Source organism: Lepidochelys olivacea (assembly GCF_965140295.1).
Source record: "Lepidochelys olivacea isolate rLepOli2 genome assembly, chromosome: 1".
Taxonomy (NCBI): Eukaryota; Metazoa; Chordata; order Testudines; family Cheloniidae; genus Lepidochelys; species Lepidochelys olivacea.
Genome location: NC_140411.1, coordinates 218,519,008 through 218,538,158, shown reverse-complemented (window position 1 = coordinate 218,538,158; position 19,151 = coordinate 218,519,008). Strand labels below are relative to the sequence as shown.

Below are 19,151 nucleotides of genomic sequence, written 5' to 3'. Positions count from 1 at the left end.
GCCTCTTCTCTCTGTTCCCTGGACATGCAAGCCCCTTCCCTGCTGTCAAAACCCTCCGACAACCTGCCTCCTTTCCTGTCTGAAACCCTCCCTCTCTCAGGTCTAGTGTCCCCCATGTGACTTCACCCGTCCTATGGCTGGTAACCTTTGATCTGTGGTGTTTGGGGGGGACATGAGAGGAGATGGGAGAAGGTACCTGACCTGAACACCTTCTAAGATCTCTCTCCTTCTCCTTCCCTAGGTGGTGGGGAAGCAGAAGCTCATCGGGGATGGTCAGAAACGTGTCAACATCAAGAAGAATGGTGGTAAATCCACAGCCTCCTCTCCTAAAATGGGGGAGTAAAACCCCTCCAGTGATGGGCTCTAGTGACAAATCTAGCCCTGAAGGAGGCAGCATGGAGAGGGGTGGGAGGGGCTGAGATGGGCAGGAGGAGACCATATTAGATCTACTGACAGAATCTCTCCTCCTTCTCTCTCCTCCCAGGGCTGATGGGCTCTTTCTCCATCCCTCTCACCTTCACCTCCCACTTTGCTCCTAACCCCTCTTTGGTGGTTTATGCCATGTTCCCTGATGGGGGAGTCGTTGCTGACAAAGTCCAGTTCACAGTCTCCATGTGCTTCAAGAACGAGGTGAGGCTCCGGCTTGAGGAGGCTGGGGTTGGCACAGGTGCAGGAAGAGGGGTGGTGGGTACCATAGAGATTAAGCCATTTCAGTGCATGGCATGTGCACCAACAGAAAATGCAGCTTAGGTGCTGAGGGGAGCCACGACTAAACCCTTATCTTTCCCCTTGAACAGAGGAATCATTTTTCTCTAATTCATCCCTTTTCTTGCCCTTCCTCTTTCCTGCCTCTTTGCTCCCATGTTACGGGCTCTCCCCATCTTGGGATCCATCTGTCCAGGTCAACCTGGAGTTCTCGCAGCAGCAGGACCTGCCAGGGGCAACTGTGAATCTCCAGCTGAGGGCAGCTCCCAACTCGCTGTGTGCCATCCGAGCTGTGGACCAGAGCGTCCTACTCCTGAGGCCAGAGAGGGAGCTCTCCAACAGCAGTGTGAGTGGCTCACTGTGACGGGATGGGGCAGAATGATGGAGAAATGGTGGAAGCTGGGGCTCTGGGGTGAAAGGGGGGCATCTGTGTGTGGGAGGGGGTTGGCAGTAGGAGCTGGGGTGAGGGATGAATGGCAGGTGTCTGTGTCTCTGTCTTTGCTATCAGCCCTTTGTTTGTTTCCTTGGGCCCATGTGTGGTTCTGCAGGTGTATGGGATGCTCGATTTCTCAAATGGAGGTTACCCCTATCAAGTTGATGAGTACGATGACTGCTATATAACAAGGCCATTTCCAGTGCCTGTCCTCAACCCTGTGCCAGTAGACCGCAGAAGACGTTCCATCATACCGAGACCTTGGTTTGACCAAGGGGCTGACTTCTTTAGCTTCCTAAAGGTGCGTGCCTTTATGCTCATCACCAGCCTCTCCTTACTGTGAGGAGAAGATGCATAGCCTCCATTCTGAGAGACTGGGCTCAAGAGAACTATATTAGATACAGCAATGTACCCGGAAGTGCAGGTCTGCTCTGTATGTTGTCTCTATTAAAATTTCACCCTGTCGTTCCATCTCTGTGACTCCAAAACAGTTTTACTCTATGTAGAAATAAAAGCAGAGTCAGGCTGGTTCTTTCCTTCTCATGCATCATCAGCAGTAATAAAGATCTGCAGGGGCCACATTTTGTCCTAGGTGTATGCGTCAAATTAATCCCTGGCACATTGCTCTTGAAGTTAGTGGAGTGACACTTAGGGTTGTGTTTGAATCTAAAAGTCTCTGAGTAAAAGCAGGTGGGATCGGTATGTGGTGAGTTTTGAGTCATTCAGTTGCAAAAAGAGATGAGTATGTGTGTGGAGTTTTTCACTCTCCCTGAACTCAGAGCTAGATTAAACAAGAGCTGTTGAAGCTGAACTCTTGAAAATCACCAGATTTATAGCTGGGTGGAATAGAATTGTTACCTCATGAGTTCCACAATACAATCATGGCTGTGCTAGGGTAAAGGCACTACTGTGTCTTGGTCAGCCAAACTGGTTAACAGCAATTCTGCTGCTGCTGCTGACCCAGGCAGGGACGAGCGAGATGACCGAGGAGCTCACAAAATCAGTGTGCCTGCCAACATAGGCGCCGACTTCCCCCCTTTCCTGTGGGTGCTTGACGCACCCCCCGCCCCCATTCCACCTCTTCCTCGCCCCATTCCAACCCCTTCCCCAAAGTCTCCGCCCCCTCCCTGACCCTATTCCAACTCCTTCCCCAAATCCCTGCCCTGGCCCCGCCTCTTCCCCACATCCTCCCCTGAGCGTGCCATGTTCCCGCTCCTCCCTCCCTCCCTGGAGCGTGCTAACGCTGCCAAACAACTGTTTGGCGGCGACTGGGTGGAAAACGCTGTGAGGTAGGCAGAGGAGTGGGGACACGGTGCACTTGGGGCGGGGGGGAGGAGGAAGTGGGGTGGGGGCTGAGGGGAGCTTGGCTGCCGGTGGGTGCAGAGCACCCACAAATTTTTCCCCGTGGGTGCTCGATCCCTGGAGCACCCATGGAGTTGGCTCCTATGCCTGCCAAGGTGTCCTAGCTTATTGTAGAGCAGTGCAGAGAGAGACAAGGGAAGAGGGGAGAGATGGGGATCAGAGACAAGCAGGGGGGACAATGTGATGCAGTTGACTAGTTATATTGACACACAGGCAGAGACACTAAGCAAACGTTAAACCCTTCCTTTTTCACATTTTGTTTCTTTCATCTCTGATTTAACACAGGAGATGGGACTGAAAATTTTATCAAATGGCAAAATAAAGAGACCCCTGGATTGTCGTCCCTATCCCATCTGGTATGACACGGAACATAATATAATGGGTAAGGAATTCCTTATCTTTTTATTTGATTGTCCTGGTCTATTAAATTTCCTTTCTGCTCTCTTAATCCATGTAATTACTGTCTGGGAGTAAAGGGTTAATCTCCACCTGAGTTCCTCCACTGCCCCTACTGGACTCTATTATCCCAGTGCCAGCCTTTTCTGTGAGTAAGCAGCCAAAGAGCAGGTATTGTCTGACTTCCAGGGGCACCCAGGCCACCCCCTATTATGGAGGATTCAGGACGTGTCCCTACAGCGGAGTTTCAGCCGCCATCAGTGGAGAAATCCAGTGAGTCCCAAGTCCGTGAGTTTTTCCCTGAGACCTGGATCTGGGAGCTGTATCCCATTGAGTAAGTGATGTTTAATCCCAGGGATGGTGGGGAGAAATGCAAGGCTTTGTGCGGGCAGTGTTTGGAGGTGCTTCTCTGAACCAAACCTCACAGGCCTTTGAGACTGGGCTATGTTTCATATTCTAGAGAACAAATCTGCTGGGTTTTAGGAAAGTCTGTGGGATCTAGGGGTTAGAAGAAGGGATCTGTGGGTTCTTTTCCTGGTACTGACTCACTGGGTGACCTTAGGTGAGTCGCTTCCCCTCCCTGTGCATCAGTTTCTGCATTTGTAATGTGGGGATAACGACCTACACTGCCTCCCAGGGGATGTTGGGTGGATTAATGCCTGGAAAGCTCTATAAGATTCTGGGATGAGAGATACTGGAGATAATCATAGTATCATTAGTTATTGTCAGAATTTTTCCTGTCCCTTGGGGATCTCCCTTCCCCGATATCATGATCTGATTTCTCTGCAGAAGTTCAGGTAACAAGCAGGTCCCAGTCACTCTCCCTGACACCATCACGGAATGGAAAGCCAGCATGTTCTGTACCTCGGAGAGCAGTGGCTTTGGGATCTCACCTACAGTGGGGCTGACAGCCTTCAAACCTTTCTTCGTGGACCTGACCTTACCCTACTCTGTGATCCGCGGGGAATCATTTACACTGACTGCCACTGTCTTCAACTACCTGAAACAGTGCATAAGGGTGAGGAAGCACTCACACTCCGGTTAGCCTCATCTGGGTCAGGCTTTACCTGCGTGCCTGTAAATCCTTCCCCCTGCCCACAATGGATCCCGAATCAGTATCAAGAGAGCCACATGGATTTTACCCTTACATATTCCCCAGGGAATGGGAGCTAATCCCATGAGATCCAGAGCAGGTTTTACCTCCATTACCAGGAAGCCAGCATGGTGCTTAGATACATCCATGGGATTGGATTGCTTGCTCTGTGTTTGTTTGTTTGTGTGTGGGTGTGGGTGTGTGAAGCTTGCTCTGCTGATCCAGTACTTTTCACCTGTTACTCAGTTTCTTTTATAGGGAATTTTAGTAAGCTCAAGTCTGTCCCCCATTTTCTCCCTTGCCCCTGTGCTGCTTCTCTGTCTAATTTTCCACTCATGTCCCTGACTGCTCAACCCTTTCCCTATCTCTTGTGCAGATCCAGATTATGCTGGCCAAGTCAGAGGAGTACCAGGTGAAGTCATATAAGGGCTGTGAATACACCAGCTGTCTGTGTGCTGATGAAGCCAGGACCTATTACTGGAACGTAACAGCCACCAAACTGGGTAAGGAGAGCAGAGAAGAAGGGGAGAGAACACAGGAATTGCTGTACCAGCTAAGACCATTGCTCCAAATAATCAGATTCCCACCTTGCTGTTGTACCTAGACCAGACATCTAATTAACCCAGTATCCTCCTGCCATACTGGATGAAACCACTGTCCCACCTGTAGAACTCCATTGTTATCCCTGATATTTCAGAATATGATGGTCCAATACCCCGGTTCTCATAGTGCACAGGACTGTTAGTGCAAAACCGTGCCTGGAGTTGGGAAATACAGATCACTTTGAACCCTTAGGTGTGAGAGCACGTTCCTCTCACATAATTGTCTTGGCTTGCACAGAACTACAGATGTCATCAGTTTTCTGTGCACTGAACCATTTTGCCTGGATGGGCAGGTTTAAAATGGAAGCTCTGAAGAGCTTATTATTTTTTTCTTTTTTTTTCTTTGCCAGGTGAGGTGAACTTCACCGTCACCACAGTGGCACTGCCCAGCAGAGAGCTCTGTGGTGGTAGGAAAGTGACGGTGCCAAATAAGGGCCGCAGTGACACCTTGATCAAGCCTCTCCTTGTCCGGGTAAGCCTGCCGATCCAGAGAACGGGGGGGGGGGGCGGAACAAGAAGATACCACACTGTTATCACCAATGCTTTTGCCAGCAGTTCCATCCATCTGCTGTCCTGAATTTCATAGACTTCTAGTGTAGACGAGGTCTGAATTCTAGAACTTTGGTGTAATTTATGTCGCTCATGGTGTGAATAATCCACACCCCCAAATGACATAGGTTCTACCCACCTAAGTGCCGGCATAGACTGCGCTATGTCGGCAGGCGAGCTTCTTTCTCCAGCACAGCTACTGCCTCTCATAGAAGGTGGAGTAATTAAGCCGACGGGAGAGCTCTCCGCTGTAGTACATCCAGTATAGACACAGCCTCAGAGTTGGAGAAAGCTCTACTAGGTCCCATTTCCGTTCCCCTGGGACCAGTGCAGGATGGTTTCCTACAGTCTGTTCTCCAGGGTTTTGCCCAGTCTAGTTTTACATGTCCTGAGCAATGGCTGTTCCACCCCATCCCTTGAGGAGGACCCTTCCACATCTCACTAGATCTCTCCCTGTTAGGAAATGTTTCCTCAGCATCCAGCCAGAAACATGCACCTTGTGCTCAATGTTATTCTATATTCTTATTTGTCCTCTCATCCCCAGTTCCTCTTCTGTGTTGGAGTTTATATCTCTCACAACCATTGACAAGTGGCTATCCATCCTCAGCTGCCATTTGGCTGAGTTATATAGATCCAGTTCGTTTAATCTTCCCTCTTAAATCAGTCAATCTAGAGCCCCTTAATCATTTGTAGCCCTCTTCTGAATTCCCTCCAGTTGATTGGCCTCTTTCTGGCTCTGAGGTGTCTGGGACAAGGACTGAACCCATTATTCCAAGGCAGAGCCATATACCATATAGCATATTCCTTCCTTGTTCCAAGATGTGACCACTGTGGTCCCAAAGTGCCCAGAGTTGACTTAAGGAGTCCAGGAGTGGCCTCTGCCCCTCTCTCTTCACCCTTGTATCACTTCTTGCTCTGTGACTTGATGCCCCAGAGCATGCAGCCCAAAGTCATGAGGTCACATGAATCTGAAGACTGGACATGTGTTGTCTTTAATCAGTTTCTCTGTGTTTCTACTGACAGCCGGAGGGCGTCCTGATGGAGAAGTCTCACAGTTCCCTGCTCTGCCCAGAAGGTATGGGTTGCATTGGACCATGAGAAGGGATCACAGTGGCCACGTTCTCTTGGGTTTGGGGAAAGAGAGTGTCACCTATGCATAGACATATGGGGAGGGAGAGCACTGGCTGGACAGCACTTACCAAGAGGGTAGGTCTTTGGCTCACTGAGCCCTGTGATTCCAGCAGGGAATAGAAAGGTGGGATTTTTCCCGTTGGAATATATGCATGAGGACCTGTACTTCCTGAATGTGTGTCTACCCCCTGCAATTGCTGCCTCCTGCAGTGGATTCTGGATGCAAAGACCCTGAGAGGAGGTGAAAAAACTATTCTTGTGTCTTGTCCTCATTCTTCTTGGAATGGACACTTGAAAGTCAGTATGTGCCCATAAGGACTTGCCCTCCTTCCTCTCTTCCTGCTGCTGCTGGAGTTGTTGGTCCATATGCCAGGAGCTCTCAGTGTCTTGGAGATCCATTACTGCTGAGAGTGGCTTATTGTGTTTCTAGCTGTGGGGGTCTCTCTTACACCCTCTCCTGTGTTGGCTCACTCCTTTCTTTGTTATAATTGTCAGGGAATTCTGCCTCAGACTCAGTCTCCCTGCAGCTCCCTGAGGACATGGTGCCGGATTCAGCCAGGGCCCAAGTGTCCGTGCTGGGTAAGGAATCAGTCTGGCGAGTGATTTAGTGTAGAGCAGGGTGGGGGGCATGTATGAGGGTGTAAGCAGACTGGACGTGTTTTGGTGGCTGCATGGGTTGATGGCATGTGTGGGGGGAAAAGGGGGATAGAGTGCTGATGAAGGGCAAATGATGTAGCAGGAGTGTGTGGAGGAATGAGGGCTTGTACACAGGTAGGTATGTACAATTTGTGCCTTTGGATGGGTGTATGGATGGGAGGGTTCATAAGTGGACAGGCTGATGGTGGGATGGGTGTAAGCAGTGGGAAGGGACGTACGGGGTGAGTGGGTGTAGATAGATGCAGAAGGAAGCATGGAGTAGGAGGATGTAGACAGGGTGGCGCAGGAGAGGTGTGAACGGTTGGGTGGCTGCAAGTGTGGGGTTGGAGAGGTGTCAGGCCGGCAGTGTTATGGGTTGAGTAATGGTATAATGTGTGGAGCAGCCTGATATGTGGGGGGGGACGGGACTATATTTAATCAGACATAGATGCACAGTTCAGGGGGATCACCATTGTGCACATATGTTTGTTTATCCAGGTGACATCATGGGGACGGCGCTGCAGAACCTGGACCAGCTGGTGCAGATGCCCAGCGGCTGCGGAGAGCAGAACATGGTGCTGTTCGCCCCCATCATCTACGTGCTGCAGTATTTGGAGAAGACAGGGCAGCTGAGTGAGGAGTTGAAGACAAGAGCTGTGGGTTTCCTGCAAACAGGTCAGTTAGTTTTCTTGCTCCTCTCCCTAATGCATGGTGTCCATCTCAGCCTCTGTGCTCAGTAGATGTCCCCAAACAGTGGGCAGATGGATTGGGGCAGGAGAGGTACTGTGAACTCTGTGGCTTTCCCCTGGTTCTGAGTGAGCCAGTTCCATGGCTGGTCAGTTTCTGTGGAAGGGGCAGGCCTGGGTGATTTTTGACTCAGATGTCTCCAGTTGTCTTTCTCTCCTGCTCAGGGTACCAGAGGCAACTTCAATACAAACACAGAGATGGTTCCTACAGTGCCTTTGGAGAGAGCGATGGAGAAGGCAACACATGGTGAATACTTAGCCTTTCTCAATAGTACAGTAATGAATTGCCTCCCACAATGCTGGTACTACCTTTGTCGACACCCCCCCCCCCCCCGCAGCCCTCACTCTGTCAGTATCCCACTACGCATACCCACCCGCCCTGGCACTGACTCTCCCTCCTCTCACTGACTTCTACTCCTCCTCTCCCCCAGGCTGACCGCATTCGTGACCAAATGCTTCATTCAAGCCAAGCAGCACATCTTCCTAGATGACAAGAACGTTGAGGATGCTCTGAAGTGGATAGCAGGGAACCAGCAGGCCAATGGCTGCTACGCCAACGTGGGGAAACTCCTCCACACGGCAATGAAGGTAACAGCCAGCAAGGCCTGGCCCTCATTCAGTAATCCCTCCTAGTGGGGCTGTCATTAACTCTAAGGGAGTGGCCCAGTGACACTACCTGGACCCTGATGGAAGGCCAATGATCCTACGCTTGACTCTAATGTAGGGCCTACTGGCGTGACTCCTCTTTTGTTCTCACCTCTTCAGAGTTAGGTGGGAAGGATATGGCTGTTGTGTCCAGATAATCCCCTTTTTAGTGCTAGCGGTGTGATCCTAAATAACCAGAAGCCCCTCCCCACAACTGTTCCCACCTTCTCCTAGTCCACTTCCCCAGCACCTCCTCCCCCACCACGGAGGAGAATGGGTTATTCCATCTAGGGCTCTCCAATAAACTCCCCTTCCCCCAGCACTTTAATGATCTCTCCCATGTTTGAGGCTCACTCTCACAGATGGAGGAGAATGTTCTGTCCCACCTTACCCTCTGGTAACCCCACATTAGCTGTGTGACATACCAAAGGTACAATCCAGACTAATAAGTAACTGTGTGACCGCCAGCCCTGTAACTTGGGGTGCCCTTTACAGTGCCTTGCTGCCAAGGGGGCTGGAACAATTTGTATAGTGGGGGAGCGGAGAGCCATTGAACCAAACTGTAAACCCTGTGTCTGATGGAAACCACTTCATTGCCAGGGAGTGCTTCTGCACCCCTAATTCCAGCACCTAAGCTTGCTGCTGTAGCCTCCAGCCTAGACTGCTCACCAACAGCCTCCAGCATCCCAGGTGTGTGTGCATGCGTGCGTACTTCAGCCAGCCACACCTTGCTCTTACCACACTAGGTTATATTGCAGGGTGACCCCAGCTCACCCCCAGTCCTAGATTTCCCCCCCTCTCCCTCCCCCGTCAGAAGTCTATGTCCTGTACTGCCCAGTCCTCTTCTGGACAATACAAGTTTATATAAAGTCCGTTTATTTCTTTAATAGAAATAATAGCACACAACTTGCCACCCCAAATGGCATTGGGGTGAAATTGGCAGTGGTGAAACACTGGAATGCATTACCTAGGGAGGTGGTAGAATCTCCTTCCTTAGAGGTTTTTAAGGTCAGGCTTGACAAAGCCCTGGCTGGGATGATTTAACTGGGAATTGGTCCTGCTTCGAGCAGGGGGTTAGACTAGATGACCTTCTGGGGTCCCTTCCAACCCTGATATTCTATGATTCCCAAACACTTCAATTTAAACACACTGGATTAGACAAAACAATAATCAAGTTCATTAATTACATAGAGACGGATTTTAAGTAAGTTACAAGTAATGAGGCATAGGTCAGAAATGGTTACAAGAAAATAAAGATGAAACACAACTGGTGCTTAACGTAACAAATTACGTTAAATTCAAAGCAAAGTTTTCTCACCAGTCTCACTGACCAAACTTCTGAGGTCAGAATCCCTTCTCCCAGAAACCAACAAATGCTTGCTTTGTCGCTTCAGGTGCCATGAATGCAATGGACAGAAAAAGCGGGTGTGTCTTGGGGTGTTTGCCCTTCCTTTTTATAGTTTCAGCCCACCTTTTGAAAAACATTTCCAGCTGGGTACCAGGAGATAAAAAGTCTATGAGGAAAGATATTCCATGCTGCTTTTTTGTCACCTGCTTGAGCTTCCTTTCTCCCCTTCCTGCTTGATGACTCTGTTTACTGCTTAAATGCAAATTAAGCAGATCACACATTCCTTTGTTTAGGACAGACCGTTCCCTCCCCCCTCCCCCTGCCCAACTTCAGCTTCGGTAGGGCTGTGGGTTTGGCACATGGGTTAATAATGTCATCTAGGGAAATCTTCTAACTTCACATACAATGTTGCCATATGTATTTTACTAGGGCAATAATGAGCTGCGAATTATGAGTTTTCAAATGGTACCTCACAAGGCATACATCGTACAAAGATTATTACAATAGTGTGTGGAATGTGGTCATGGGTACCTTCTATCACAAGGTGCCACATAGCAGCTACCATTTGGGAGGTTCATTTCCCCACCAACCTCTTTCTCTCACTGATCTGCAGGGTGGGATAAATGACGACATCTCTCTGGCTGCTTACATCACTGGTGCACTGCTGGAGGCAGGAAAGCCACTCAATGTGAGTACAGTGCTGCCTACACACGGCCTCGCTCACTCCTCTCCTCTTGTCTTAGTTCTAGTGCTTCCATGGGCCCACCTGTTCCTCTGTCATTCACAGCGGATAGTTATAGCCGAAACGTACCCAATCTTCATGACCATGTCAGGATTTGGTCACTATGGAGCTGTCTCCATTTTTCTCTGCTCCACCTCCTATGTTAGGTGAACTACATGTTTCTTCCTGTTCCAGGACCCAATGGTGAAGAACAGTTTGCAGTGCCTCAGAAATGCTTCCTCCAAAGCCACTGATCTCTACACCCAGGCACTGCTGGCGTATGTCTACTCACTGGCTGGAGACACTGTGACGAGGCAATTACTGCTCACTAAGCTGGACCAGCAGGCCATCAAGTCAGGTACCATGGGGCAAGAAGCTGCCTGACTCGAAGCACTAGGACTCCTGTGACTATAACAAAAATTCCACCAATGCTTAGGGCCAGGATGCTTTCCACAGAACCAAGAACATTATTGGTGGAAAAGCCCTATGAGCTCAGGCAAGATTGGTCCTTGCAGCACATGTTCTAGCATTTTGTCCTGTCCCTGGGGCTTTTGCCCCTTCCCTTGAGCGACTGATGTGCTTTTTCCTGCCTCCGTTACAATACAGTTTTTCTTTCTTCTTTCCATTTCATCCTCCTCAGTCATATCCCCTTGCACCACACTAAGTAATTCCTCTCCTCCTAAGTGCACTGCAACTAGTACCAAGTCCCTGCATCCCCTTCATCATTTCTTAGTGAAGTGATACAGGCTTACTCCTACATTTTCAAAAGTGGCCTCTAAGTTTCAGGTGTCTCAAGTCAGGCATCAAAACGTTGAGACAGCCAAAATCAGTGGCTGCTCTTGAAAATGTAGGTCTTGGCTCTTTCCTCATCAATCCCTCCCTCCAGCCCCCTGATAATCTGTTGTTTGTTTGTCAATATAGTTCTCCTATAAAGTGGTGCCCAAAGCAGGAATAGTCTAGATTCAGTCCCCCCTGTGTAGGGGAACTATCATTTTTCTGCTCTGCTCCGGAATGTGAATGTGCTATCCAACACTGTACTGGCCTTTTTCATAGAATCATAGAATATCAGGGTTGGAAGGGACCTCAGGAGGTCATCTAGTCCCACCCCCTGCTCAAAGCAGGACCAATCCCCAATTTTTGCCCTAGATCCCTAAATGGCCCCCTCAAGGATTGAACCCACAACCCTGGGTTTAGCAGGCCAATGCTCAAACCATTGAGCTATCCCTCCCCCCCTTAGCTTTATTAAGCCTGTCACTCTGCAAACTCGTATCTAATTTGCTGTCTATTGTCCCTGCCAGACTGGTTTTGTCCCCAGAGAGTATCTGTATTTGGGATGATTCCCCCTTGTTGATTTATCCCAGTTTAGTCTTATTGTGTTAAATTCTGCTCGTTCCCATCCATCAACTGGCTTTACTGATGTTGCATCATGATGGGACCTGTTTGCATCACACTCCCTGCTGGAAGGCATGGGTGATCCCTCTATTTTGATCATGGCAGTGATGTGATGTGGCATCTCTATCATGAATACTACTTAATCACTCAGTACACTGACACAATAGCATTCCCGTGAGGATTTCCCCACCCAGATTTCGGGTATGGGCTTTTTTCAATGTCGCACATGAGGTGGGATGTAACCATGAAATTCAGCCTGGATTGCAGTCCTGGACCCAAGCAAGTCCTGTTCTGAGCCTCAGGTTCTTGTTTATCCTCCTCCAGGAGGGCAGATACACTGGAGCAGGAAACCAGCCCAGCCTCCCACTGAGTACAGCTGGTCCCAGCCCAAGTCTGTGGATGTGGAGTTAACCGCCTATGTGTTACTGGCTCTGCTCGCTACAGAAAAAGTGTCCAAGGAAGAGATTGCTTCTGCCACTGGCATTGTGGCATGGCTGGCCAGGCAGCAGAATGCCTATGGGGGCTTTGCCTCTACCCAGGTAACAAACCAGCTTCTCTCAGAGCCAGACACCATGTCTAGTCAGGGAGAGCAACAGGCTGGGATGTCTCTGTGCTAGACTCTTACTATGCTCAGAGGCTGTCTGTGAGAATCCAGCTTCTGGTGCCCTGAGGAACAGATCCCACTGCACTGTGGGGCTGGGAGCTTGAATCCCACTGTTAATATCCCGGGGAAAGGATCCCATGGTTCTTGAGCTCTGATGGAGGGGGTGGGGATCCATGTGCCAGCGCCCTGAGGAGTGGATCTGCACTCAGTGATGAGATTGCCTTTCCTTTCCCAGGACACTGTGGTTGCTCTCCAAGCTCTTGCTAGATATGGAGCAGTGACATTCATCAAATCCGGAAACGTCTCTGTGACAGTGAAATCAGGAAAGAACTTCCAGCAGTCCTTCCATGTGGAGGCCACCAACCGACTGGTGCTGCAGCAGCAGCCTCTCCCTGACATTCCTGGAAATTACACCATACAAGCAGCTGGCACAGGCTGTGTGTATGTGCAGGTGAGTGGTGGCTCTCTTATGAGAGAGGCCAGGAGGATGTCATGGAAGGGGGCACTGCCTGGCTCAGGGTCATGAGGGAATGGGATATGCAGCCTTTCACTTGTAATGGAGCCTCAGATCGGAGGGCTGGAGGGATTGCAGAATGGGGTATGGATCCTTTCACCTCTAGGGCATCAGGTCAGCACTGGCTAGCTCAGGATCCTCTTGGAGGCAGTGGCAAGGATATAGTCTCTTGCAGGCTTGCGTGACTCTATTTGTTGAGTACTTTTCTGTGTCTCTCCCATCAGACAGTTCTGAGGTATAATGTGCCTCCCTCAAAGAATGCAGAGACCTTCACCCTGAGCGTGGGAGTAGGAGAGAACAAGTGTGAGAAGCAAACACTCCCTCGCTTCCTGTCCCTCAACATCAGCGTCAGGTGAGAGTGAGGAGCTAGAGAGGAAGGGAATGGAGGGGGCAGGGTGACATGGAGGAGGGCAGAAGGAAAAGAGGCAGCAAGATCGGGGAAAGGGCAAAGTTAAGGTGGATGTAACCTACATGACCTCCTGCCTTTCACCTCCAGTTATGTGGGGAGCCGTGGCACCTCCAACATGGTCATTATCAAGGTGAAGAACCTGTCTGGATTCACGCCTGTCCGGGGCACCAACTACTTTGTAAGTCGCTTCCCATAACCATTGGCCTGTTGTCCCTGGTGACCAGATACATGTGTTGCATGGAAGCCAGCTCAACCAACAGCCAGGGAGCGCAGACGATGGTCTCAATGCGGGCACTTACCATTGGCTCTGTCACTGGGGTGAAAGTCAGTTCCTGGGGGTACTTTCTACTGCTCCCTGACCCCATAAAACTTTAAACACTCCCCCCCCCCCCCCGACTCTATGGGTTGTTTCCCATTCACTCCTGTGTGGGTGAGACTCCCTGGGAATGAGCTGGGCTATTGGAGGAGATGCTGGTCAAGAGGTAGGGGACACTTTTCACACACCCCAATCCCTAGAACGTGTCTTCCATGGGTGAGACTCTTGGGAGAATGAGCTGGGGTGTTTTGGGGTGAGACTCTAATGCTGCAGTTCCCCGTCCCCAGCTCCAGCAGCAGCCATTTGTGAAGAGAGTGGAGACTGGGCCTGAGGATCTCACCATCTATCTGGACCAGGTCAGTGCTGGAACAAGGTAGTAGCTTTGTTGCGTCTACACAAACTAATTAACACCTACATTGTAGGTCTCATACCAGCAGGTGAGAGTGTTGGGTCCCAGTGGACCTGAGTTAGTTTTGAGGGTCCCAGGCAGTTTATATGGGAGTTTAAACTGGAGGATGTGACCTGATCTCCGACAAGAGTCCCATCCTCCTGTGCATCTCTGAGACACTGCCAACCCTTTACTCTCTCAGCTCACCCAGCTGGCTACCCAGCTCATTATATTCCCAGGACTGGCAAACGAGGAGCAGGAGGAATGACTGTACTAACTGCATCAAGCCTCTGACTCAAGCAAGGTTCACCCCCTAAAACAAAAGTTTTTGTGTGCATTCCCTTAGCATGCTAATCTGGGACAACTCCAGTACGGTCTACAGACCCCCTGACAGCTACCTACTGTATGAGAGAGACTGAGTGTCATGCCAGCTGCTGGAGTCTCCTAAACTCTGGGATTTCATCCCTTCTCTTCAATAATTTTGTTCAGAACCTCATTCTCCAAGCACTCCCCAATTCCACATATTCAGTTGGTCACACACTCTATATTTCGAACACCCCGCCCCCTCCCTCAAGGAACAGCATTGTCCCCCCCACCACCCCCGCGCGCCAGCAGCAACGGTCAGTGATCTGACAGAACACTATGACTACCTACCAGCTGTGACAATTGACCCACTGGCATCCAAATGTTCCCTGCCACTACCATGCTGCCCACATTGGCCATCATGGTTCTTAGATGAATTGACACCAAGGGCTGGTGGCTGCAGTGCCAGTGCGGGGAGGGAGGGTACCTGCTCCAAATCATACCGAATTACCAGTTGCAGTCTAATGAAAACACTTGTATTGATGCCACAGTGGTGACTGCAGTAAACAAAATTGTTCTCCGGAACCATCACCTTCATCAGATCCCATCTGAGGTAAGTGTGCTGATTCAGAGCTGCTTCGTAAACACAGGCTGGCTCCTCTTCACCACTGCTTCAAACCGCACACCTCAGGGTGCAAGCATGGGGATTGTGCCTCTAGCTCTGAAGAATCCTCTTCCTGCTTTGCTGAGAAGATGGAGTTGAGGCCATGACAGCCTGCGGGGGGCCAAGCATTATATATGCTGGAGCAGCAAGTACAGCGTCCTTCTCACTGTGTCAGAACTGAGTTCGTGTCTCTGTCTAGGACACTAGAAGGCACCTGAGAGAGAACTATGCTATCACCTGTGATCTCCTCCTTTGTCTCTCATCTGGTCAAAGCTGGTGGGGAAATGCTTGGCCCACTGCTGAGCCTCCTTCAGAGAAGGCACTTTACCTATCACTCAGAAGCATGCAATAATCCAGCCCATCTTCAAAAGGTCACTCGCGTGTGAATCTAGACAGGCATTTCTCAAGGAAGCCAGAGCTGGTGCGTAACACAGCAAGCCCGTCTCTGAGCAGGATGAACTGAGAAGTCTGTTATGCTGGCAGTCTGTTTGGTACAGGATCCATTTCAAGCTTCTAATGCTGACTTGACCTGGTCTTGTCCCCTTAATAGCTTTGTTACATCAAGATCCTTCCATTCTTCAGGGAATGACCATGGCAGCTACGCTCCTCGACATGACCGCTAACTGAATCAATGTGTATAATCGAGAATCAGAAAGAGCCTTTTCAAGAATAACCTCCAGGCTTTGGAACACCCTCCCACAGGGATCAGAAAAGCTCTGCTTTCAGATCATGCTAGAAGACTCACTTTTCTTGGAAAACATCCCTGAAAGAACCAGAGCTAATAAACAAGAGCAATGGGCTCCAACATAGTAGCAATGTTTAGATAAAAGAGCAGGGCAGAGAATGTGCCTGTCACTTCAGGACAGATCCTGCTCTTTCTACAGTCCATACTCTGGGCTCAGATAAATACCATGGTATCTAACAAACATTCATAGCTAGATAAACATTATTGAAATCCTGAGTTAAAATCTTACCACTGCCTCAATAGCCAGTTCCGTCTATCGTTAAAAAACCAGAACATCCCTGATATTCAGCACACACGTCTCTGCTGATGTCTTGTTGGTAATGTAACAGCAGGGGGCCCTCCAGGTGCATCAATAGGAAGTTCATCTGCAAAAGCTGTGTGGGGAGCCCAGGACTGGAATAGCAGGGGGGGCCAGGGGCTACAGTGCAGGACTGAGTGACATTGGCAGAGTTGGGGTGTGGGGGAGCTTCCTTAGTGCATGCTCAAACCAGACCTTGTTTGTCCCTCTGTCTCTTATTTTCTTTCTCTCTCTCACAGCTGAATAAGGAGACTCAGACATACTCCTTCACCATGAGCCAATACATTCCAGTGAAGGATCTGAAGCCAGCTGCAGTCAAAGTCTATGATTACTACCAGCCAGGTGGGTTAGGATATGATTTGTGTCAAATTACTGGCAATTTTGCCGAGGAAACGTTGCTTGCAGATTTTAGCTATTTCATTTCAGGTGATTTCACACACCCTTTTGATTTTCAGATTTTGTGTGTGTGTGAAATTCAGTAAAACAACTATTTCCCCCCAAAATGAAAAAACAAAACCGGAAAATGTAAATTCCCTTTTGCTTGAAAGGAGCTCTTTTACATTGTGAAAAAGACCCGTTTCAGGGCAAAAGTATTCAGAAAATCACAATGTATTTCTCAGCAGAATGGGCCCAGTTTTGAATGGGTGACAAAATGCAAAAAGTCTCACAAACGAAGTAGTTTCACCTCTACTGTGAATATTTCATGCACCTCTAGGGATTATTATTTATTTGTTCCATATGCACTGTAGAGCCCCCTTTAACATAAAATAACTTTGCCATCAAAATGCTGCTTCCTTCTCCTCCTCCCCCTGCAACATGTGGAATTAATTCCCCTCCAAAATACAAATACAAGTAAATTGCAGAAAACTTGGAGAGTCAAATTCAGTCCTTGCCCAGGGGCAGGTTTTTGGCTATAAAAATGTCATCACTTTAAAGTCCAGGATGTCACAGCTGAGCAGCACTAAAAATGGGAGCCTCACAAAGATTCACAGTTTCTCAGTGGAACCTAGTACACCCTTGGCTCTAGGAGGTCCTGAGATCTCCTACAGAAAAGCTCTTTTAGGTCCTGTTTGGTTTTTAGTCGGTCTCTCTCCCCCCCCCCCCCACCCCATTGTGACTCAAGATATCTAAGACACTTTGATTTACAGCCAGTCATACTTTCAGAAATTCTCGGACCATTTCAAAAGTAGATTTTTCTCACATCTGGCACGTAGACAATACCTCATGGTGATGTTAGGAATAAAGATATAATTGACAGTCTTTTGAGACAACCTGCGTGATGCATCCATCCCAAATGCATGCCAGTAAAATCTCCCCACCACACGAACATTTATTTGCTCAGATTAATTTTAAACTATTATTGAGTCTCCTCCCCCTGTTCCTTACTTTGCTCAACCAATGGTACAGTCTGAAGATGTTGGAAAGTTCAGCCATCCAGAGCATGGCTGTACCTTCGGTGACCTGGGGGAGGGTTGTAGTTCATCTGGGAATCGGGCTTCTCTTCTTTTCCCCCAGCTTGTGTCTGGTGCTGAAAGTAATTGTCTCTTTTCTTCGGTTACAGACGAGCAGGCGACGGTGGAATACGCAGATCCATGCCAGTGAGGTGAGCATGGCTTTCATGGAGTAGTATGCACCATTATTGTGCAACCTAATACAAGCACAGGCATAAGGTGAAGAAAAGAAGCACTTCTCTCTGAGTCAGTGCTGATCCCAATCCCGGGGGGCTCTGTGCTGCAGGCAGCGGTATGGATGTCTCAGTAGGGAGGTCCTCTCCCATCTGAGTCACTACTGACCCGAGGGCTCCAGTGTGTGATAGGGGGCACAGTGCTGCAGGGGGTGCTGTGGGTGGCTCAGGAGGGGCGCTCTCCCCTCTGAGTTAGAACCTAGCCCGATGCCCCGATGTGATGCTAAGGGCGCTGTGCTACAGGGAGTGGTGTGTGGGATGTAGTAGAGGGTGGTCTCCTCCCGAGTCTGTACCTACCCTGGTGCCCCAGCATGATGCCAAGGGCAGCTGTGCTGATGGAAGTGCTGTCTGTGAGATAAGATGAAAAACTGACTGGCTGTGGTCAATAAAAGATCCCATGGTACTATGTACAAGAACAGGCAACTCCTTTCATCTCCTAAACTGTTGTGCAGTTTTACTAAACAGCTGCCACATTCCACCCCAGAAGTGGCTGCTTCCAGCCCCTGAGTGTAAAGTGCTTTAAGACCCTTCAGAATGAAAGGCACTAGGGAAATGTATGTAAACTTACTTTTCCCCCCTCTTTTTCAGGGGATGAGATAGACACACCTTGTCCCTGGTGTAATTAACAGGAATTCCTGGTTCTTCCATTGCACTTAACTTCTGAGCCAAGGGGGAAGAGAATCTCTATCTACACTGCTCACATGCAGCTCCAGAATGCATCAATTAAACCTCTCATCGATCCAGTAAGGGGGTGGGGAAGGAAGAGGTTATAGGGTGAATAGAAGAAACCTTCATTCCTCTCTGGATAGAAGGAAAAGGAGAAGGGCTGAGTGCCACACAGAAGGCAATCTCAAGGGAATACACAGGGGGCCTGGGCCAGTTGAGAGCTAGGTAACCCCCTTTAACATTCTCCTAGAGAGAGGGGTGGGAAGCTACAAAAAGAGGAATCTGGGGGATGCACCCAAAGGGAGAATGCAGGGCAGTTAATGTTTGGGTACTGGGTTGATGGAGCTACTGGGAGGGCTAGGAAATACCTACTGAGAATTACAGTGTGATGGATGTAGGGTTAGTTTGCTAGGAGGGGTCAATCTCACATCATGGGACTATATTCATATAATCGATTTACATATTGAGAGTTGTTAATAAATTGCCGTTTTGGATGTCTTTTGGCATATATGTCTGGTGCTGACCCTAATCCTGTTGTTCCTGTGAGGGCAGCCAGGGTTGGGATATGTCTGTGCTCACTTGTTACCCCCTTGTCTGCAGTCTCCCCAGAACTGGCAGCAACTTTGTTGCCTCCTCAAATCAAGGCACTGAGACTCAATGAAGTATATGGCTGTGAGCATTGTGGATTATGTCCGCAGTGTGGGTATGCCTACAGGACTGACCAAATCTTGGTCCAGCCTGCACTGCCCTCCGTGTAAAGCCTGTGGTGGTTTGCCCAGGGCAACCTCTTCTAAGGTTGCT

The 19,151-nt window shown here is 49.3% G+C and overlaps 1 protein-coding gene across 1 annotated transcript in view; it reads left to right on the top strand.

The window, feature by feature from the left end:
- The window catches only part of A2ML1 (alpha-2-macroglobulin like 1), a 40,078-nt gene extending 21,247 nt beyond the window's left edge, over positions 1 to 18,831 (top strand). Inside the window, exons 14-37 of the mRNA XM_084638750.1 lie at positions 242 to 305; positions 485 to 630; positions 902 to 1,051; positions 1,254 to 1,439; positions 2,786 to 2,882; positions 3,086 to 3,230; positions 3,686 to 3,914; positions 4,366 to 4,492; positions 4,942 to 5,063; positions 6,164 to 6,215; positions 6,767 to 6,850; positions 7,406 to 7,582; positions 7,819 to 7,900; positions 8,085 to 8,241; positions 10,260 to 10,334; positions 10,563 to 10,725; positions 12,084 to 12,298; positions 12,599 to 12,814; positions 13,102 to 13,229; positions 13,374 to 13,464; positions 13,890 to 13,958; positions 16,240 to 16,342; positions 17,562 to 17,603; positions 18,273 to 18,831. Coding sequence (XP_084494876.1) covers positions 242 to 305; positions 485 to 630; positions 902 to 1,051; positions 1,254 to 1,439; positions 2,786 to 2,882; positions 3,086 to 3,230; positions 3,686 to 3,914; positions 4,366 to 4,492; positions 4,942 to 5,063; positions 6,164 to 6,215; positions 6,767 to 6,850; positions 7,406 to 7,582; positions 7,819 to 7,900; positions 8,085 to 8,241; positions 10,260 to 10,334; positions 10,563 to 10,725; positions 12,084 to 12,298; positions 12,599 to 12,814; positions 13,102 to 13,229; positions 13,374 to 13,464; positions 13,890 to 13,958; positions 16,240 to 16,342; positions 17,562 to 17,602 — 2,919 coding nt within the window. The 3' untranslated portion in view covers position 17,603; positions 18,273 to 18,831. The remainder of the gene's footprint in view (positions 1 to 241; positions 306 to 484; positions 631 to 901; positions 1,052 to 1,253; positions 1,440 to 2,785; positions 2,883 to 3,085; positions 3,231 to 3,685; positions 3,915 to 4,365; positions 4,493 to 4,941; positions 5,064 to 6,163; positions 6,216 to 6,766; positions 6,851 to 7,405; positions 7,583 to 7,818; positions 7,901 to 8,084; positions 8,242 to 10,259; positions 10,335 to 10,562; positions 10,726 to 12,083; positions 12,299 to 12,598; positions 12,815 to 13,101; positions 13,230 to 13,373; positions 13,465 to 13,889; positions 13,959 to 16,239; positions 16,343 to 17,561; positions 17,604 to 18,272) is intronic.
- Positions 18,832 to 19,151: the final 320 nt, after the last annotated feature.